The sequence below is a fragment of the Aphelocoma coerulescens genome, chromosome 3 (assembly GCF_041296385.1).
Source record: "Aphelocoma coerulescens isolate FSJ_1873_10779 chromosome 3, UR_Acoe_1.0, whole genome shotgun sequence".
NCBI classification, from domain to species: domain Eukaryota; kingdom Metazoa; phylum Chordata; class Aves; order Passeriformes; family Corvidae; genus Aphelocoma; species Aphelocoma coerulescens.
Window position 1 is genome coordinate 90563160 of NC_091016.1, and position 22770 is coordinate 90585929.

General features: G+C 36.2%; 1 protein-coding gene across 6 annotated transcripts in view; it reads right to left on the minus strand.

Annotated features, from left to right (window-relative positions):
• DOP1A (DOP1 leucine zipper like protein A) overlaps window positions 1-22770 on the minus strand; it is a 60708-nt gene that overhangs the window by 17570 nt on the left and 20368 nt on the right. For 3 of the 6 annotated variants that reach the window (XM_069011246.1, XM_069011244.1, XM_069011247.1), the window contains exons 8-21: window positions 21939-22048; window positions 19835-19943; window positions 17429-17549; window positions 16612-16731; window positions 14824-14938; window positions 14361-14390; window positions 13735-13968; window positions 10628-11252; window positions 7401-7675; window positions 6615-6767; window positions 4766-4866; window positions 3226-3485; window positions 521-2528; window positions 307-418 (exon numbers count right to left, since the gene is read on the minus strand). In XM_069011246.1, coding sequence (XP_068867347.1) covers window positions 307-418; window positions 521-2528; window positions 3226-3485; window positions 4766-4866; window positions 6615-6767; window positions 7401-7675; window positions 10628-11252; window positions 13735-13968; window positions 14361-14390; window positions 14824-14938; window positions 16612-16731; window positions 17429-17549; window positions 19835-19943; window positions 21939-22048 — 4373 coding nt within the window. Of the gene's footprint in view, window positions 1-306; window positions 419-520; window positions 2529-3225; window positions 3486-4765; window positions 4867-6614; window positions 6768-7400; window positions 7676-10627; window positions 11253-13734; window positions 13969-14360; window positions 14391-14823; window positions 14939-15323; window positions 15607-16611; window positions 16732-17428; window positions 17550-19834; window positions 19944-21938; window positions 22049-22770 lie in introns of those variants that run through there. The other 3 variants (XM_069011245.1, XM_069011250.1, XM_069011248.1) reach the window with 2 other exon arrangements.

Sequence of the window (22770 nt, forward strand, 5' to 3'; positions counted from 1 at the left end):
GCAGCTCTAAAAAGTGGCATTTTAGAGGTCTGAAAGTTAAGGAATTAATACTTTAGTTATTTCAGGGTAACTAAAAACAAACAAAATAAGCAAACAAATGTAAGAGTATTCTTTTAAGACTATCATCCATAGAAACTTGTTTTTCTGTTTGAAATATGTGTATTGTCAATAAACCCCCCATATTTATAGCTAAGACAATATATTTGGTATTTTTGTCACTCAGATCTTCATAACTATTAACATAATCACAGTCCCTGATTGGACATGTACTGCTTAGGAACTTCCCAGATACCCAGGTAAGTTTACCTGATGATACTGTGTAGATGGATCCAGGAGGCAGTAGTGAATTATTGTTGTGATCCCTTCTAATAAAGTGAGAACCATATCTGGGGGAGTGACTGATGCCATCCAGAGAGGCCTTAAAGAGGAGATTCATTTTAAAATAGGTTAATCTGACAGTAAAGTAATTCAACACAACCGAACAAACTTAAAAAGATTATATATCTCTACATACACATACCTATTATCAGATAATCCTGTTTCATATTTATACTGCTGAATTAAATTATCCAAGTTCCTGCAGAGCTGAAGAGTCACTGAAACAACCACCCTTTGAAGAACTTTTCCCATGTAAGGCAACGTAGATGTGATAAGGCCAATCCACTGGGGATGCATTTTGCAGGCACAGTGCTGGTGCAAAGCTCGTATCACTGCACAGAGAAACATGCCTTGGCAGGTTATTGGCTGGGAATGTAAATACTGCAGAGAAGTCATCGGCTGCTGGGGACAAATGTGCTCCAAGTCTGTTATGACAAAGTCAAACCCCGTTTCGTTTTCCTCAGGCACAGTCATTACTCTGTGTTCCAGCACAATCAGCCGCTGAAGTACTTTCAAAAGTTGTGACTGCAGAGTACTACCATTGTCAAATTCATCCTCAGAAAAATTTATAAGGCTGTCTTCAGAGAAGCCTTCTTCTACAGCCACTATGTTTTTTCCAGCTATCTTTTCACTGTGCCATTTCTGGGCACTGAAGATAGAAGACAGCAGACAATGCAGGATCACTTTCTGAACCTTGCACTTGGACAACATGTCTGAAATAAAACTAGGAAAGCCCTTGGCAGAGCTTTCTATCACTTTTGCCAACTCAGCAAAGAGAAGTGTCAGAATTTCTATACTCATCATTTGCATATTGCGGTTTCCTATGAGGTCTTGTGAGGTTACTTTAACGTGAGTTGGATAATGGCTCCGCATGTAGTATAAACACAAGGAAATAAGAATTTCTATGTACATAGAGCTCCGAAAGTTATGGTTAGAATCAACTGGGATGTGACTATAGAAATCCTTGCCCATAACAGATATTCGATGCCTGGCTAGAAGATTTTGGAGCAATGAAAGCTGTGGAGTGTATGCATTGTTGACACTGGTAGTGGAGATGGCACTTACAAAAGCTGAAGGATTTGTTTTCAGAATGGCTTTAATTGCAGAAAAAGCATACAATGTCCTTGAAGAGTCGTACAACTGGAGATAAAGCAGCACATGTTGATACAGTGGATGGATATTGAAGTTTGGAGATTTTCGCATTCCTGGGGATCCCACATCACTTTCTATTTCTGAAATTTCTCCTTCTCCACAACTGTACCAATTTTCTAAATCAAGACCATCACTAAAGAAGACATTTGTTTGTTTAAGCTTTTCTGTTTGTGCTTTCTTCTTCTCTTCATCTTTCTTTTTGGCTATTTTTACCTTAGGTTTTGCACCTGGTTGCTTACCAGCCTCTTTAACAATAGTTTCTTTTTCTGACATTTTTTCTGGCAGCTTTCCTTTAAAGCTGAACTGAATACTACTGTGGCTACGTTTCCTAGATTTTGATTCAGTGGAAGAAAGAGTGAGATCAGAGAAAGATTGCTGGCTTTCTGCAATACAAGGTGAAGAGTTATTTCTTGAAATTTCATCTCCTAAACTCTCAAGTCCAGTCTCAGTTGAGGCTGATAGTAACTGTGAGCTGTCATTACTAAGTAAACTACTCTGGCTACTTTGAATATTTTGATCATCACTTTTTCTAACCTCTACAGAGTTATCCAAAGAGCTGAATTTACATGAAGCATCCTCAGATTGTAGACTGTCTTTAACTGGTTCAATCTCTTCTCCAAGACCACTTACAACTTTGCATATAAGATCTGTAACCACTTGTTGCACAATTTCATCAGGTGAGTCTTCTTTCAGAGTCTGAGAGCTATCTTGTGCACTCAGGCTTTCTGTTTCCACTTCATAACTGATGTTGTCTCCAGTAGATGACTGAGAACAGCCAGAGTCAGAACTCTGCAGTATTTCAGCTTGATGATCAGGAAGGTCAAAATCAGACATGACCATTGGTATGGTCTCACTGCTGGTACTTAACAAGGAAAGCCTGTCACTCAGAGGATTGACAGTCAGGCTGAAGTTCTCCATTTCATCCACACCAAGTTGTTTCTCATTGCCTTCTTTAGGTATAATAAGTTGTCCTTGGCTTACAGGCATGTGGGAGAATGCTTGAAGAAGAACACAAAGAAAAGCATACATATAAGATTTTGTTCTTCAGAATAAGCATTCAGAATTAAAATTTAGAATTGAAACTATTATTGAGACTTCAAATTAGAAAGGCATGGTAAATAGTGTCTTTCCAGTTCACAGCTGAAAAAATATGTTAATAAGCAAATGACACATTCACAAAAACAAAGCAAAATTATTTTAGCAGTACACCTTAGCAAAACAACGTAATTCTCTATGAAACATCGTACAGTCTTATCTGCTTTAGTTTTCACAAAAAAAATAATTAGTAAACTCTAAACTAAAATTACACAATACATGCAAACACCTTCAAAACCTATTGGTACGTGGTTTTCAGCCAGCCTCATGTCAGTGGTCATAATTCATAAAAACGTTTAATTTCTTGGTTAAACTTCAAGACATTTTCTTATGTTCTACCAAGATTCAGTAAGATGTAAGAAAATGCTCTGCATTAAAATACTTGCATATCATTTTAATTTAGAAACAACAAAACTTCAAACAGTACTTGGGACACACAACCTTGAATTAGGAAAAAACCACACAAATGGAAATATAAGCCATAGCTATTCCAACACTTTTTTGAGTTACCCTCAAAAATGTCTACTATGTTTTTAACACTGCATGTAAACAGTAAGCAAAGAAATTAGGGACCTTCCTACAGTCTTCTTGTGTACATACCATCAGCACAGCTAAACTTCTGCATGAACTGCTTTTCATTTTCTTCTTCAGGGTGATTGGGAGATTTAGTCCAGTAACATTCAGCCTGTACTCGCTGAACAGAAACTCGCTGAGTTTTTGGATGGAGAAGCAGTAGGAGCAAAGGTTCAAGAACCCTTGCAATATCATGTCTTTGAAGCACTTGATTTAACCAGGCTTGTCCCACTGACCAGGTAGAACCATCCAAGCTATTGAGGCTGTCCAGCATGATAAACAATGATCTAGAATGGAAAGAAGATTGAATCTAGTGGATATTGTACACTACTCACAGAGTAATCCCATTTTAATCTGATATATGACCAATTTTAATGTCAGTACATACTGACATATTTCATGTCAGTACATACAGTGTCTTCTCCACATAAAGCAGTATTTTTTTGGAATCAAAACTTTGAACCTGATCTTTATATTTTAGTCTAGTCTAATGAAGGAGTGGGCAGGAAGAGCTACTAACAAAGTCAGTTATAACAGTTGCTCTAATAGTAGCAATTGTATAGTCAGATCAAGTATTTGTACAGTTATCAGCATAACAAACCTTTGTTGACTTTTAATTGGCATGCCATTAAAAATATACAACTTTAAAAGCCAATTCACAAGGATATAATGAAAACATTCAAAGATCTTGTCTTCAAGAACAGAGAAGAGAAATATACTTGACAATTCAGCCATTTCTACTATCATTATTTTCTTCTTTTAACAGTTTTAGCCTTGAGAATCCTTTTCAGATTTATGGAAAAACAGTATATACATATTAGACTCTGAATTTTGCCTATTGTTTTACATTCTCTAGTAGTACACATTCATAGGCTTTTAGCTGTACACACAGAATTTACCACCCCTTATGCAATAAGTGACAGTATAAGACAGAAATAACAACCTTTTTACTCTACTCTCTACAGCTTAGTATGCAATACAAAATCTAAATAAACACTTTTCAACAACATTTGTGCTAGCTGAGAAGGACAAGACTAGTTCAGAGTCTGGATCTTCAGTCTTTTCTAAGAAGATAGTCCGATACCACAACACGAAACAGAAATCCTCTGCTGCTTGCCATAAATAACGTCTTAAACAAAATACAGATTAAACAAAAGAACTCATATTTTAGCACTTGCTTTCAATTTAGTTCTCAAGGTTTTTTGTTAAGTTTTACTGTTACTTTCTACTCCATATAACTCAATTCTGGGTTGACTTCTGTCTCCTGCTTGCTTTTATCAAAACACAGCAAGACCTCAGATACTAAGCTCAATATATACCACAGTGATGGTCAATGAATATTGTGACCATTCCTTTCCCACTCTTTATAGTTTCCAGAAAAATTTACAGCTTACATAATCATCACTGTGAAAACTATTTTGTCTAACACAAATTCATTTCTTATCCTTCTTCCCTGCTCTCACAGCTGTAGTTCTTCTATTTTTAAATGTCCTATGTTGCCAGTATAATACCATCAAAGATTTTGAAGTAAAATTATTTCAACTCAATTACACTTGCAGGCACCAACCTGTCAAAGGTGCGGCCAAAGGAAGAAGATTTGTTAATATGAAGATCTCGTGTGAGATGCCATAGCACTGCAAACTTGGCATGAGCTTCCATTCTTACTCTCTGTGGGCCAAATTATAAGTTAGATCTAGCAGAATGTAACAACTTACGACAATAATTGGAAAAAGAAAGAGTCACAGACCATCCTAAAAGATATAAGATATAATGAAATTAACTTCTGACTGTGCATTCAAGTACTATTTTCTAATCTTAAAATAGCCAACAACAGGTGTCTGTGAGCAATTTAGTACCATGAAAGGATCCTCCCCTATCTTGATCTTGGCTTAGTTTCAAAGTTTTGCCTGTCTCTTTCTAGCCCACTTATTTTTCTTCCATTATTACCATGCTAGAAAGAAACAGAAGAATTTTCTAGGTAAACATGTAGACAGAGTTCTTCACTAACACGTCAAATTTAGCTCTGGAACAAATTGGACAAATAGGACATGCTTACTGCCCAAAGGACTTCTAATGACCAGTAATAATATGTAGAATATTTCATAGAATCATAAAATATCCTGAGTTGGAAGGCACCCACAAGGATGACTGAAGTCCAACTCGGGATATTTCATGGCAAAAATTGTGTAAAGTAACAATTGTTCTCTCTCTCTGTTTACTGAAGCTGATCAAGGCAAAGAGTTATTCCAGCAAGGCTGCGAACAATAGTAAATGTCATGATATGATTTGAACACATGTATAAAAACAGCTTCACCCAACAGACAAGAAAGCTAGTCAGCATTTGTAGGAGTGAACAAAGCACAGCAATCAGGACAATTACATCAAATAAATAATCAAAATTACTTTCAAGTACAATAAGGGCTTAAACTAAATTGTTAGATGATAAGCAGAGACAAGAGGACAAAGATTTTCACTTGTTTGTTCTTAAAATATGTGGTTATAAGAAACAAACAGTAGGTATATTTACCTTTAACCGAGGTGAGACAAAACCAAAAACTGTTAAAACCACTGACAATCTGGCATACTTGCAGGCTTGATTTACATCATACAACTTAAGAAGCATTGCAACAGCTTATAAAACCAGTATCTGCCATAATAATGAAAACTTTAAGTAAAAGCTATGAAAATTACACAAAAGACGAACAGTTCACATTAAACAAACTAAAAATAAAACAACGTCTTCACACCAAAACCAAAAACCAAGGGAGACAGCAGCATTCTAGAAAGTAAAGCAAACATCGCTTGTATTTAGAAAAAAAAAATGCTTCTCACAGGAAAATAATCCACAACACTGCTGCACATGGCTCACATTCACTCTTGTTGACCTAGTAACCCTGGTAGAACGGCAATAAGGTAAGCACTCCTGAAGTCACACAACCATGAGTTGCTAGAGTGTGTAAGCAAGTCATCACCATTCATACTGTTGGGGCTGTGAGAATAGTTCATATACCTGAAATTTAAAGCACTGCAAACACCTCAACTCGAATGTCAAATTGACAGCCTCTATGTGAAATAAATTTCTAGGTGAGGAAAAAAAATAAGTGAAGTACCTGCCATGACAAGAACTCCTTCTAACAACAGCAAAAACTAAGCACATGCTTTAAGTATTGGGAAGCATCACATGACTTTTGATAAGAGATAAAGTTTCCTGCCTAAGTCTGTTGCGGAATGCTTTGTCTAGCATGGAACTAGAGGCTCATCACAGACCTAAAATAACATTTGAAACAATATAAGGCAACGTTTTTTCAATATTGAAGTTATTCATACTCTCCTCTGAAGGACCAAGTCCTTTTTCTAAATATATTTCTATAGTTACATAGTTTACTCATCTTTAAGTAAATACATGAACAACTTGCCTTGTCTCTGTGAGTCAGCTGCTGACTAATAACATCTTCACAAATGCTAGAAGATGGGACGAGGTTGTGCAGCTGGTAGAAGAGCTCCACACTCTTCTGATGATGCTGAGGAGTTCCATCACCCAGCTGGTCCCAAAGAGTTAAAGCTATGTGCTTAGTACATGAAAAGAGAAGTTGAAAGAGACACAAGTGAATGACTATCATGCCTTGTTTTGCTCCATGCAACAGTGGGAGACATCACATCTGATGACACCCTATGACCAAGAGGCAATCTGTAAAATGGTTCCTTTTGTATGAACAGAAGGATCTGTTTGAAACACTGCAACAACTTACTACATAAAAAATTCCTGTTAAGGAGTTAAAACAGAAATAAATTTTCATTGAAATATAATTAACTACATAATATACCCTGCTGCTGATTATCTTTTGCAAAAGATTTCTTGCATAAATTACACAAATACAAAGACTGTTTACCAGAGTCCTACACTATGCACATCTCAGTTTCCTACCTTTTTTGATTAATGTTGCTATTCAATCAAGTTTTGTTTATATTTTTAAAATATTAATTTAAACAAGGATTTTCAAACAAGTGGTCAGTAACAGAATCACGGCAGGAAAACTTACTGTGTATTTAATTTAGATTCTAGCACAGGTTACAACTGTTATCAAAATATTCAGCAAGAAAATTTGCTTTACAATACCAAGAACAGTAAAGGGGCCAAGACTGTTATTCTTCACCAGACAGGAAAAGTCTAAAGAAAACAGCAATGAGATACTGCATCTAACCTTGAAGAAATCTGTCTTTTCAGCCATGTATCTCAGATTGCCTTGAGTAAGAGGAGGTCTGATGACGACAGCCACTCTTCCCTGGTTAGGACTAAGAGGCTGAGCAGTTTCCACGCTGTTCAGATTTTCTCCAGTGACAAGAGCAACAGATTGAGTCAATCCAACCAAGTCCATCACGAGGGAAATACTAACACCCTGAACACTGAAATCGCTTGCCTGCTTGCAAGCATTCATTAAAGTCTGTAGCCACAGTGGAGGCTGTACTTGTTCACAGTCTGAAATAAAAATCACAGATTATACATTCATTTAACAATCTAAATATTATGGATTTTTCCTTTTGTAGTCCATAATTATATGTGCAATTGTCCCTTCATATTTCAGTCTGCCCATTGTATGGGTTTAGGAAAATGTATGCAAGTGGAAGATACTTCCTGATGTATCTTTAAAATAATCCAATTAAGAACGCAATACTGTATCACTTCAAACATTTAGTAAAGACTGAATAGAAAAATTTAAACAAGGAAGAGAAAAATTTTATGGAAATGCATTCAGATGATTTCCTGCTTTAGGCAAAACTGAACTTCTAGTAGTTAGCACATCCTTTCATCCACTTTCCTTCTTCACAAAATTCCTCATCAGCAATCAAATCTTAACACTCTAGATAGTAGTCTGGAATAATTCTGTAATATATTTTATAGTGCCTAGGATAATATCATATATTATAATATACATGCAGACTGATTTTAAATTGACAAATTATATTTGCCTGGCAACAATTTAAAAATAGAAGTTTCTGTGAAAATTGATGGTTTGGGTGCAGAACTATGGTCCTATTAGACCATACTCTGTTTTCACTGTAGGTTGTAGTTTCCCCCTTCTTACTGTCCCCTCACTTTATCAAGCCATACTCTGGGTTGATACTGGAAGTGTTTTTCTCCAAAGTCCACAGTCAACTGTCCAAGTGAATATTTCACCCTTTTATTTTAGAGATACCAAAGTAATTTCTCTTAAAACTTCAAAAGGACTCCATTGATCATGTTCTTAGAAAGGCAAATGCATCTATAATGAGATACAAGTGAAGAAGTGTTATTTAATAGGTGAAAATACAGCACCCTTTTATAATCAAGAGAAGAATGATGCAATTTCTAATTTATATCCACAGCTCCACTGGAGCCTAAATATACCTAACAATTCCATATATTGCTCTAGAGTTTACAGATTGAACCATTGTTTTCAGCTTCACTCAGTTCCCTTTTTAATCTCCTCAATTAAAGATAGCTGAGAAATTAGGCATACAGCAGAATTAAAGCACAATTATGTTCTATAAACATCAGATTAACATGACTCCTTCAAATAAACAGACAGATGACTCTCACCAATGATTAAGAGCTATTGGGTCATATCAGCAATGCAACCCTTCAAAAACACATTCCAAATTTAGGAACCCTTAGATAAACAAAGCCTCTTCTGCAGTATAAAAACCTTGTGTGAATAGATAGGGTAGTGTGAGAATTATGGAAACTACCTTCTTCCATTCTCTGTTCCAGTAGAATTCTCTATTATGGGAAGTAGGACTCCCAGACAGCTATACAGCCCTATTCCCATCTGCCCTGCCATTCTATACAACAGGTGTTTACATTTGGAACAAAATACTTCCTGTTGGTTTTACCCACCTACAATTTATGCTTATTCCTCACAGTTACACTGTTTAATAGACTGCGAATGAGATCTCACAAATGGGAAAGCTCAGATGATGAACAAGAAACACAAATCCAAGACATTTAACAAAGGATTGAAAGGTGAAAAGGATTCCTAGAAGCACTGCCCTCATACGAGGCACATACTACTCAAGCTCTACAGGCTCTCTGCTCTACAGTGCACAAGGCAGTGATGATCAAGTGCTGTGTGCACTGAAAAGTAATAAGCAAACAGCTGACATTTTAGTCTTTGGACACAACACTCATTTGTAGACTGTTTGGGAGAAAAAAACAAAAAAAACATTTCACATTTTCAGGGTCATGCTATAAAAGCACAAATATTCTGTGATAGATCTTTCACAAAGGACAGCAGATCTTTGGCATTGTCATACTCCTAATTAATAAACAGCTATAACCAAATTGCCTTCAACTGACATAAAACTGACATAAATATTTTATATGTTTGGATGTTATGAAGTCAAATACATGCTCTGCTCATAGCTATAATGAAGATGCACGTAACATATCTTAAAGACCATAGAAACAGAAGCAGTCATGTTAAATTGGCAGGCTTGCTTCCAAAACCAAACAAACTACTCATCTCCAAGCACCGCCCACCACTTAGCCCTGATTTGAAAATTGCAAATAAGAACAAAAAGCTGCAACTATGAAATTTCCTAGAAAAAAATTAAACCAGAGATGACCGTGACAGTAGCCAAAATTAGTGTTACTATTTCTTGCATTCTCCAAGTATATCCACCATGAAAATATTTTAAGGAACAACTCTCAGACTGCAGATCAGAAGTGGATCCAAAACTGGAACTGTAAAGTGAAGACTTTACAATCTGTAAAAAGGATTGTTCATCCTAAAATGTCACATTTCACTGTAATCAATAACTGTCAATGTTTTAATCATGTCTGTATCTGAATAATTTCATCTATCTGTGAACATAGCCATACCTCACCAAAACTCACCATTTTTATTTTGTTCCTTAATGCAATCATAGCTAGAAGAATTTTTTTGCAAGAACTGTTCCTTTAATAGGAGCAAAGTAGAATTAATTAAATTTCTTAGCTGGTATGATTTTTATTAGACAGCAGCTTACAATTCCCATGTATTGCCAAAGTGATCAAAGTGCATATCAATCCAAAATTGATAAGAGGAAGCTAAAAACATATTTGATGTGAGCTGTGGCTATTGCAAAATATGACAAAGAAAACACTGTGGATCCATACAGTAAAGGGGAAGATTCAACAATCTAGATTCTACTCTCAGGTTTCAGTTTGCATCATTTATATTTTTTCACCCCAATATTAATTAGTGTCAAATTCCATGCAGCAATATTCTCAAAAATCTATGAGAAAATAATTTAGTTTCCAAATGCAAACCAATTAATACAGAAGAAGACTTACATTTCTGAGAGGAACAGCAAACAGCAACACACAAAAAGCATGATACTATAAATTTTTTTGGCAGAAAAAGAAAAATTATTATTTTAAAAACAAAGAACAAATGAGAGTGCAGCTTACCAACTTCAGGCTTCCCAGGATGTAATTCTGAAGTGCGGTTTCCTTCAGCAATGTAAACGGGAAAGCTCGAACATTCAAGATAGAGCTGACAAGCAGCAATAAAGGCAGGAAGGTATTCTTTTGGTGTTTTCTTCTTGTTTGTTTTCTTCACCTTAGCATCATCTGGTGATTCTCTGTCCCATTTTGTGCTCTGTCCTTGCACTCTAGTGGGGTCTACTGGAAGGTCTGTCCCTAAGGGCTGAGACAAGGAATTACTCTGAATGATATACAGGTTGATAAATCTGGTTAAAAACTGTTGGACATATTCCAAACAGCACTGCATTGCAGTCTTTTGGATCGTTTTCCCACTACGAGTTGCTGTCCCTTGGGTCATTATGGAAGGAGGCTGTACAATGGTCTCCTCAGAACCCACAGTTGACGCTGTCTCAGTCTCTGAGGATGCGCTACCAACAATAGGAATGCCAGGTGCACCGTGCCCTTCATTCAGTGCTCTGTCAATGTCATCAGTTGTATCTGCCTGGTATTGCACGAACTCAGTGAATCCACTTTCTGATGATCGACTGCTTGGAGGATTTTCACCATCTTCAAATACATCATTAGGATTTTCAAGTGACACTGATGGCACCTGAGTAAAATAAAAGTTTAATGGCTGTTCAAAATAGGTTATTTAGGTCTTAGCAAAAAAATATTTATTAGGGTCTTCATTTGAAAGCAACAATTTTATTCCAGAGATTTAAATGTATTCATACAAATACATTTTATGCAAAATGATGTTTGGTGTTTCAGTAATCCTGCCAGACTAAGCTAACATTAAAAAAGAATTGTTTATCAAGTAAAATATTTTAAATACTATTGGTTTTAACATTTTCTTCATATCATAATCATGTCTACTCTATTATGAAAGAATGCCGAAATGCATAGGTATTAATAGTTTATACTAGCATCATAAACTATCAAATACAAAGCTATAATTACAAAAATATATAAACTTTTCATTTAAAAAATGATAATCATTTCCAACTAGAAAAAAGATAAAATCATCTTGAAATGAGAAAGAGAGGTTGCTGCAGCAACAACAGATCTTCATGACTCATTATGTCTTAATTCCTTAAGAGTTTGGAATACCCACAAATATGACGAATGGCTTTTACTCAGAAAGCACCCACAGTGGCTTTCTGCACTGCTCTAGCCCTTTGCAGTCTTAGTAACTGGCAGCATAGTCTCTGTTTCCCAGTGAGAATGTGAGGTGGGAAACAACTGAAACAGAAAAGCGTGAATCAGTGGCAGCAAATGCAGGTGCCCACTTCTTTCCAATCTGTCATCTTACTGGCAAGGGCAGATGCTGCCCGGGACCTAAGAGGCGCAGAAGTTGTTTTGACTCTAATCACTACCTGCCTTAAATACAGAACTTGAGCATAATGTAATAATATGAAAAACTTTTTCATGAATAAATAAAAACAGTGACATTATTATATACAGTGAATTCTGTGGTAATACCTCAAACAAATTTCCATTCTTATACCAGACATCTCAGAGATGTCTGGTATAAGAATGGAAATTTGTTTGAGGTATTACCACAGAAAACAGTGAAACCTATGTACTAAAAATCTTGGAGAGAGATAAATGATGACCCCAATTTATAAAATACAATCTAAAAGTGATTAGAAGCATGACAATTCATTTCACTATCTTTTAAGAGAGACTGTGGCCACATAAGAGTCAGTTGTAATTGGAAACAAAAGGCCATTGAAGGTTCAAGGGGCAACATCATTCAATTAAAAGAGGGTTTCTTAAATAAAAAAAGAAAAAGAGGCAACCAAAAAAAAAAAACAACCCCAAAAGAACATACAGAACAAAAATCAGGAAGGTATCAATTAGCTAGAAAGAATAAGGATAGGGTCCTGAATAAAGGATGCTGGAGCCCTAATTGACAAGGTGAATGTGAGCCAGCAGTGGGCTTCTTTAGTGAATCAGGCCAGCCACATTTAGGACCATATCAGCAAAAGTACTGTCAGCAAAACAAGGGAACTAATTAGGCCCCTCTGCTCTGCAGTTTTAGGTCGGCAACCAGAATATTGTATCCAATTTTGCATTCATTAGTACAAAAGAAACACTGATGTACTGAGTATGTCCAAAGGAAAGTCACTACAGGTGCTCCTGACACAGAAGAAAAGCTCAGACAGTTGGATTTACTCAGTTTAAAAGAATGCTACAAGTTGTGGAGCGGGTGAAGGTGTCTTTATTGCTGTCTGTGAGTTCCCATTAGGCAGCTGAAAAGATGGAGGGATGCTCAGAAACCCACAGTGAAAGAACACAAGGCAACCAACACAAGCTGCAGCAATGAAAATTCTGATTAAATAACAGTACAAACAAACAAGCTGTACAGAGAAGTCGTGGTAACTTCATCCTTGGAGATATTCAAAACTAAGACAAATATGATCCTCAGTGACATGACCTAGCTTTAAAGTAAAATCTAACTATAAAATCAGCCCTGCTTTGAGCAGTGCCCTGCAACTGTCACTTCCAACCTAATTTATTCTATGATGTTCCTCAAGTTTCTTCAGCTGGAAAACAAGGATTTCAGGGCATGTCACTTAACACACCTCACAGAGCCATGGCTGCATAGAGCAAAATGGTCAAAGTTAAAAGAGAAATAGCTGCTGGCTGGCTTCTTGTATTTCTTTAATAAACAATTCTAACAACTTAACAGTGACAGTAAAATACATGATAGGTATTAAACCAAGGCACATAAATTGGGTGAGAGAAGAATTTACAATACTTAAACAAAATGGTGAATTCTTTTCAGTCCAGTTATTTTACTTCATCATACTCTTGAAGTGCATTACAAACTGTAGTTGATTAGCTCTTTCTTAGGCCCTGATTCTGAAGTGATTTATACATGTATAATATTAAATATGGGTAAAAACCCTTAAGAACCAAGAAATTTTACAATTATAAGTTATTTTGATTACCCAAGTTTCACATATACTGTGATACCTAAATCTAATCAAAGACTTGTAGAGTGTTCAACATAGACTTAGAAATCACATTGCTCTTTTCCACACAAGAAGTATTTTTCCAAGATGCTGCAAAACCTGGTCAGTTACCTTTTTATTTTCCCATTCTTTGATAGTGCTGCTGTGTCCAGCAGGAAGCTGCAGGATACCATCTGTACCAGCAGAGAGCAATGGAGGCTGAACCTTACTAAGGATCTTTGAGCAGAGTCTGAGAGAATCAGTAAGCTCAGACAAGTGCAAAGTAGGAAGATGGCTCGTCAATGCAGAAATCATTCTGAGCAACAGCTGAGGCAAGTGTTCTGTCTGTATTTCAATGTAAGTCTCCTAGCAAAGTAATAATAAACTTGTTAGCTGTAACACTAAATTCCACCCTGAAAGTTATTTTCTGTAATAGAGGTACCTATCATTTGCATAACTGTTCTAAACATATAGAACATGGAAAAAGGAAAATTAATATCTTAATTTCCAAGAATAAGAAATACATGCTTTTCTAAAAAATATTTACAAAATTAAAGTTGGGTAACAAACAAATAGAAATATATTTAGCTCTTTTTCAAACTAGTACATATTGTTCATTACACAACAAATACATTAAAAAACCTCATGAAAAGGCTGAAGAATGCTACTATTACTTTATTAATATTAAGATAAAAGTTTAAGAAGGAAAGATAAATGAGTTATTAAGAACTAAAGGAAGAACAGGCTGATTGCCATACCTGACACAGCACTCTCATACTTCTAGTAGGCTTTGAAATGAGAAAGCAAAGAATTGAGGAAAGACAGCTATAGAAAAAACAGTTCCAACAGTCTTTGCTACATTAAGCAATGACAACAGAAAAAGAAGATACATCTTATCATGACATTTAAAAGATCCTTAAAAGAAAACTGCACATTTAAACTAGCATATCAAACTACAAAAGACTATACTTGCAATGAACACACAGAAAAGAAAATAAGGACAAAGTAAAATTTTCAGGTATAAGCATCATAAACCCACTTCAATTATGTCCAACCAGTCTATCAAGAATCATACAATCAATCAAAAACGTCTTTTAATGTTGTCCACCAATTTATGTCAATATATTTTCAGAAGAAGCAATTGATAAAGTATATATAGTATTTCTGCAGACTATAAATATACAGCATCCTGGTATTAATAATGAATAAAGCAATTCTTACCAAAGAAACAATATCCAACAAAAAATCCACTAACAAGCAGAAATTTGTCAGAGGTAACTCAGATTGCTCACTATCACCTCCAGGCCCAGTTTGAAGTCTGGCATGTAAAGTCCTCCTGCAAAATTCAAATAGAGTTTCATAATATTTTCCCCTCCCCCTTATATTGACCATATTTCTGTAACTTAATGCAAAGTTGTATCTATTGGGGATAATCACTACAAACCAATAAGCAATCTCTCATTTTACTGTTGAGTAGCTCATTTGGCCCCTAGCCATTCTTTTAGAAAAAGCAGCAACCAGCCTCTCAGTGTAAAATAAACAGTCTTCATTTGTAAAATAAGGAAATTCAAGCTACAGAAAACTGAGCATGGAACTTAGATAATACAGCAGCCCATGGCGGGGGGGGGGGGGGGAACAAATTCTCCAGGTTTCATTTATTTATAAGGCAATTTTGTATCCATGTAGACAGTAACACTACTTATATGTAGTGAAATACTCACCTGCATGTTAGGTGGCTGTAGATGACTTTCCTTACTTTAGTGATTCAGCCCAACACACAAAAATCAAGTCACAGACATCTAGATCAACCTCTCACACTGAGCAGGACTTCTAAAAACACTAGATAAATTCATCCACAGTTTTGTCTAGCAGAGTTCTGGAAATGTCACAAGAAAGCTCCACAGCCTTCCTGGCTTCCACTGTTGCACCTCTTCCACTGCTGCACAATGTTCTTAGCAAAGCTTTTCTCAAAGTCCAACCTGACCACTTGAGTGAGTACTTGTTGCTGTCCTTTGTTTTCCATCAGCTGTTATAAAAAGTATAGCTGTATGAACTTTGCAAATGCCCTTCAGGAAGTCAAAGGGTGCCATTCAATTTCCCTCTTTGCCAGGCTAAATCAAACTCACCTACCTCAACCTTCAGTGCAGTGTCCTATGACTGACTAGCTTAGCAGTTTCTCTACTAGAGTCTCTTCAGTTTCTCAACACTTCTCAGGTGGAGTGCCCAAAGCTGGACACAATACTCCACATCTTAGAAACACTAAGTGAAAGGAAAAATAACTTCCTTTCACCTGTTGCCCACGGTCCTCATAACATAGCCCAAGACACAGTTTTCTTTAGATATGACAGCACACTGTTGGCTTATAGACAAATTTGTGTCCAAGTATCTTAATATTTTATCAAGTAACTCTATAAGCAACGAAAAAAAATTCTACAAATTTCATTTGAAATCTCTGTATCATCTTCCCCTTGCCACAGCAAAAACCTCTGCTCTTCTGTGGTCCCTTCATCCCGTTCCCTCCTGTTAATATTTTCAATTTTCCCTGATTTACGGTTTACTATTTTCTCCTGTAGCCCTCCTTGTCATCTACAGGATGATGATGATCTACACCCTTCTTTTTCCCTAAAACAGCAGGAAAAATTACAACACATTGGGTTTCTGGCAAATCTGTCAGTTTTACCAAAAGCGATTTGTACAATGAGTAATCCTGTGCTGGCCAGACAGAACAAAAACCAGCTTTGAGATCACTCTGGGGTCTCCCCTTCAGTAGAGGGGCTAATTCTATCTCTTGATTTAACCCAGACAATGAGTTTGTGAGAACTCACGTTGCTAAGACACCTAATCACACCTGATTAAAATCGGCCAAAAGATTGACGTTAGAGGGATGGGAGGAAAAAAGGACTTACAGGCTAAATGATCTCATGAGACTGACATCTTTGAAGAAAGGAGTATATAAAACAAAAATTAACTTCAACTTTACCCACACAGAGGTTAAATATTATCACCTACCTACAACACTCTTCAAACCAACGAGCAATGTAATCCCACATATAATAAGGCTCAAAGGAATTGAAAAGAAGATTGGCAGTTTTAATCAATTCTGCTGTTTTCTTGTTTTCTCTCAGTTTGCTGAAAGAAAATAAAAAGAACGTTTTATATTTTTATACTTATTTTTCAAGTTATATAACTACACATCACTGTGAGTTTACCCACGGTCAAGTAATACTGACAAATTACCCTCCTCTCATCCCTACAACTAGTTGTTGCTTAAGGGCTCAGTATACTTGCAGGCTGCTCATTCCAATGTCTTTTCACAGTTGCTAGGTTTCTCCTCTATCCTTTCTTTAATATTTGTCTTTTAACCACATATTCAATAGATCTGTTTTTATCATAATTGTTCCTACAGTTGTTTCCTCCCCTCTCCAGTTTTGAACACCCCTCTCCTCTCCACCTTTCAAAATATTAAATTCAAATCTTGAAACTATATATCCCACTCCTCGGCTCTCTTGTTGCAGTCTTCATTTTTATACTACAAGAAAACTCATCAGTCTATTTTGTTTTTGAGGAACACAGATATAAAGAATATCACAATCAAACAAGCATTTTTGTCATGGGTAAATAATAAAACATATGCTAAATATTAGAAAAATAAAAATAATAAAGCCAACCACTTCACACCTTTGCACTGAACACAGAAAGTTGAAACTAATGTCAATAGATCCTGTGCCATGAAGAAAACACGTCACAGTCCCACAGGCTTCAAAGTCATGGTTCCAGCAACAAAGGTGTATTATTTAATACAAAATACATTATACTCATTATTTACCTGCTTAGCTGTGTGTGATCTTTGTTGAAAGATGGTTCTGTCTGAAGCTCCAGTTCCGCTTTGCACTGTGTATATAGTGTCCGAAACACTTCAATCAATACATCCTCTAGGATGGCAGGGCCTAGGGAGAAATACCAGCAGTCACACTCTGTTGCATTACAGCATTGCCAACAGTCCACTGCTGCAAGCTATTGAAATCATTAGCTAGCTTTGGTCACTGAAACACAAAACTCCTTCTGATCCAATCTCATAAACTACCCGAATGTCAGGAAGTTTGGTTTGCTTCCATTCCAGAAACACTGAGACAATTGTAGTGCCTGAGAGTACACAAAGCACAAGAAGGGTTCTTTTGCCCACATACAGTGGCAGCTGGATACAAACCCACCAAATTCAAAAGCTATGCAGTCACAGAAGTACAGACCATGTTCAAGCCAACACACCCTTTTTATTAGCTCAACTCAGTAACATGTAAATGTGACTTCATGGATTTTTGGTCAGAGGTAGCTTTCAATCAAACATTTTGCAATACTCACCTGTAAGCTATCTCATGCTGTTAGCATATGGACAATCCACTCAAATATTTAAATACAAATACAAGAATAAATATTTTGAGCATCTTCCTTCATTTTAATTTGAGGCAGGGTTTTTTTTGTTCAGGATATAGTCTGCAGGGTACTTTTTGAAGGTATTTTTGAGAGTGTGAAACTGCAGCCCAGAAAGCCAACTGCGCCCTGGGCTGCATTGAAAGAGGTGTGGCCAGCAGGCCAAGGGAGGTGATTCTGGCCTTCTGTTTTGCCCTTGTGAAACCCCACCTGGAGTACTGCATCCATCTCTGGGATGCCCAACACAGGGACATGGAGCTGCTAAAGCAAATTCAGAGGAGGGCCACAGAAATTATAAGTAGGCTGGAACATCTCTCCTATGATGACAGGCTGAGATAATTGGGCTTGTTCAGCCTGAAGAAGAGAAGGCATCAGAGAGACCTCATTGCAGCCTTTCAGTACTTACAGGGGGCTTATGAAAAAAGAGGGAGAGACATTTTTTTATACAGGCAGATGGTAATGGACAAGGGAGAACAGTTTTAGACTAAAAGAAGAGAGATTAAGGTTGGTTGCTAGGGAAAAATTCTTTACCCAGAGGGTAATGAGGCACTGGCACAGAGAAGCTGTGGATGTTCCATCCCTGGCAGTGTTCAAGGCCAGGCTGGATGGGGCTTTGAGCAATCTGGTCTAGTGGGAGGTGCCCCTGCCCATGGTAGGGGCGTTGGAACTGGATGGTCTGCAAGGTCCCTTCCAATACACAACATTCTATGATTCTATAAAATAGCTCCTCCTTTGGATTTGAGCTAAATCTCAATTTTGAAGAAAAAAACCCCAAATTATTTTTAAAGGAATTTAAAAAGTAATCCTGCTTGATATATCACTTAATTTTTTATGTGTTTCCTAGCCTCACTGAGCTCCCTTCAGTAAGAGTACACTCACAGAGTTAACCAAAAATCCTATTAGCTTATTCCATCTCATTTTGCGGCAAGAATCCTCAAAGCTTTGCTGCTTCATGAAATCTTAACATACACATTGCCTCTGAACATTTAAACTGATCCCCAGAAATCATAAATTACAAGAAAGATAGCAAATTTCTGACAAATATTTTGTTCTTTGTAGTTCTTCTGTCCTAACCAATTCTTTTCTTTAATTATTGTATTTTTATGCTTTTATTATCCCACCCTCAAATCTGATAATGGATTAAAAAACTTATTTTGATCTTTTTCAGTCACCTTAAAAACTGTATTCCAAAAAAAAAAAGACAAGATATCCAAATCTTAACTGTAAATACTTTTGTCCCATGGTTCTCACCACTCATCAGCTAAAGAGGGCATTTAAACACTTTAAATAGGGGAAAGAAAAAATAAAAAGAAACACCAAAAAGAAATCCCAACAAACCACCCACAAAACCAAAAAAATACTTGCTTCTTCTGCATAAGTTCTTCTGAAAAAAAAACCCCACCTGTTTTCTTGTTAATATCTATTACCTCTGTGTGTATATTAGGAGAAAGAAGAGGTTATTCCCAAAAGCAATAGCTGAGATTTATAATAGTAAAAGTCATTATTTGATGAAAGAAATGAAAAAGATCCAATCTGCATTTTTTCCAACACACAGATAGTTCTCTCTATGACTTTAACTTACTGTTTCCTGTGTAGAAAGTAGAAGAAATGGCATTTGGTAAAAGGTAAATCTGATGAATGCCTTTAATTAAATACAAAGCATAGATACAGCTTGGAAGATCTAAGAAATCTGGCTAACCTGCCAGTACTAAGCATATAACTTTTTCAATTTGAACAATAAGAGAGAAAAATTTTCAAAGCAAAATCACATGAAACAAATTAAAAGGAGTAACATGAAAATTACCTAATTCAGGCTTATCCAGCAAACTGATAAGAATTCGAAAAGGCTTTAAGTCTTGCATTAATGTGCTTTCTTCTCCCTGTCCATTAATTTGTAATATTCCAACCATTGCCTACAAAGAGCAAAAACATATCAGGAAAACAAAAAGAAAGCTAGAAAGCAATAAAAGCTGCACATAAAGGGCAAATTCTCAGTAGTGGAGACCACTATTTCATCTCACTGCAGCTCAGTCTACCATGATTAAGTTCTCTCAACCTTGCCTATGAGAACATTTCTATGGAACAGAACTTGATAACTTGTATTTATTTAAAATCAAAATAAAGTATTATAAACAGATAACTCAATATTTCTTAAGAATAGAAGAGGAGACATGAGCATTAGTGAAGAAATTATTTGAGAAGATAAAGCAGGTAGATATTAAGAGCTTAATAAAATGCAATCTGTCCTATGATATACTACTCACTTATGTGGATGAAAACTTTCTTGACTAAATAGCAATGACAACTTTGAAACAAATGGGAAAACTGAGTTTCTATACCAAAGCAGGCTAGAGAATGAGCTGCAGAATTAAAAAAAGCCCCATGAGACAACCACAGATTTTGCTTAGTTTTCTCTCTGGCTGACTTGACTGTCTGATCTAGTTTGTTTCCTTTACAGTTTTAAAAAAAAGGAGGACAAAGAAGAAAAAGAAGAGAGATAATAAAGAACAGAGTCATAAAAATCAGTTTGTCCCTGCTATCTGCTACAAACCAAGTATTATCAGCAAGTATCTTAAAAGAAATATCTTCTGTACTTTCATATGTCTTTAGAAGGCCAGAATTTTCAGTACATTGTATCTGTGAATAAGATATGAGCTGACTAGATAAAACAGAACACAGAGAGACTGCTAGAGAAGAAGGCAGAAAGGAGCAATGCTTTTAAAGTCTTTCAAGAGACAGCAGAAGGTTTCAGAAGGCGTATGCAATTTTTATTATGTATAGGCAAGGCACTGATTCTAATGTCCATATTCTTTTCAGACAGAAAAGCTTTATTGACACTGATTAAGCTAGAAAGATAGACATATTTAAAAAGACCATAACCATTAACCATGACTAAATGTTGCTGAAAGCTCACCACATTTTTTTTATATAAGGTACAGGTGAAACTGTAGTTCATTGAGGCCTCTCCTTTACATTTGAATAATTTCTTAATCATCTGCTGTGGAAGGCAAAAGGGTGATAAGAGAAGGGTGAGAGACTGCCAACAAGGTCCTTGCTGCTGTGATACTGGAATTCTGAGGTCTCTTCCTCATCAGTAGAACAGCAGATCTTACAACTTTCAGATAAAACTGAAGGTGCAAGCTCTGTGCTGGATGTCAGCTTTAAATTGGGATGAGCTGAATATTCCTGCATCAGCTACTACTGTTAGAATTGCCACTCTCATTCCCATACATAGCATCACAGCTCTGAGTCAGTATCAGAAAAATCCTGACCTTATCAATTTGCCTTAATTATAAAATGTGTTCCCAACTTCAAGATCAGACTCACAGCAGTTTAAAAGACATCTGTATTTCAATTACTGTGAGAAAAGCAGCACAGTTCTTAGAACCAGTGATCTCAGATCACACAGCAATGCTTTAAGGGTAAACTTGTTTAACTGCCAATTTTCTCAACTATTCCTGGCTGCCAACAGAAAGCACAAGATGCTCCCTTTGCCTAGAGGGGAGAAAAATCATTTTTACACAGACTTTGAGTGCCATCTGATAAATTTTTTCTGATTCTCGAGACACAGAGGAGTTTATCTACAGAAGAGAATTCTTCAATTTGGTTTCATGAAAGAACAGGTTCCAGTGCTGGGTTCATCACCAAATAACATCCATGTATGCTTCATTGATTGTGGAAAAGGAGAGGGAGAAATCTAATGTTTGTTCTGTTGGTTCTAGAGAAACACATTATTCCATGTCATCATTTTTCCACTGAGAAAGTTTTAGAAGCATAGGACACAATAGCACAAAAAGACAAGATTACATGGTCACATTGCAGTGGCAACTCAAAAGATAAAGATACAGCAACTTTGATCAGGATCTGTTTATAAACATGTATGCCCCAATAAAACACTGTATAGCTACCTGGACTAACATCTCCTTTGAGAAGGTGTTAAAATAGTATGTGGCATGCTCCTCAGGATTGCTGTGCCTTGTACTTCTGGGTCCTACAAGGGCACCATTGTTATCGAAACCTTCAAGCAAACAAAAGATAAACCAGATAAATATTTGCAATTTAATAGAATATATTGCCGATTTCTTTAAACTAGAAATCAACACATTAGGATTGATAACTTACCAAGATGAAGTCCAAGTCATGTTGGCAAGCAAAAGATGATTTTATAGAGTTTAATATAGGAAACTAAGTTATATTTTCACACAAGCAGTTTGTACACAAATCAGAAAACTTAGGTTTATGCAATATTATCAACCAATTACTTCTTGTACAAAAGAAATACGTTCACAAATGCTGCAAAACCCATAATCCTAGAGAATCTTTAAAAAACCCCAAGCTGTCACATAAAAATATTTAAATATTAATGAGAACACAAAATTCAGTGTTTTAAATATAAAGAGATGATCATCAAAACACACTGACATGACTAAGGCACTTAGGAAGAATGTCAGTCACACTACAAAAAGTAAATGGTTTTTTTATTCAAAATTACATTAAGGAGATGGACCTTTGTATTTTAAGTTTCTTTTCTTTGCCCAGTAAGTTTTTTATTGCACAAAAAGTTGGCTTAAGGAAGAAAAAAAAAAAAATCAGTTGCTTAACAATGGTTAAGAAAACCTGATTTAAGGAGATGTATGTGATTTCTATTCATAGAGAATGCTAATAGGTCACTCCTAGCTGAAAAACAACAGGAAGGAATAGCAAAACACCAGAATTAAATAATGTCATAACAGAACAACA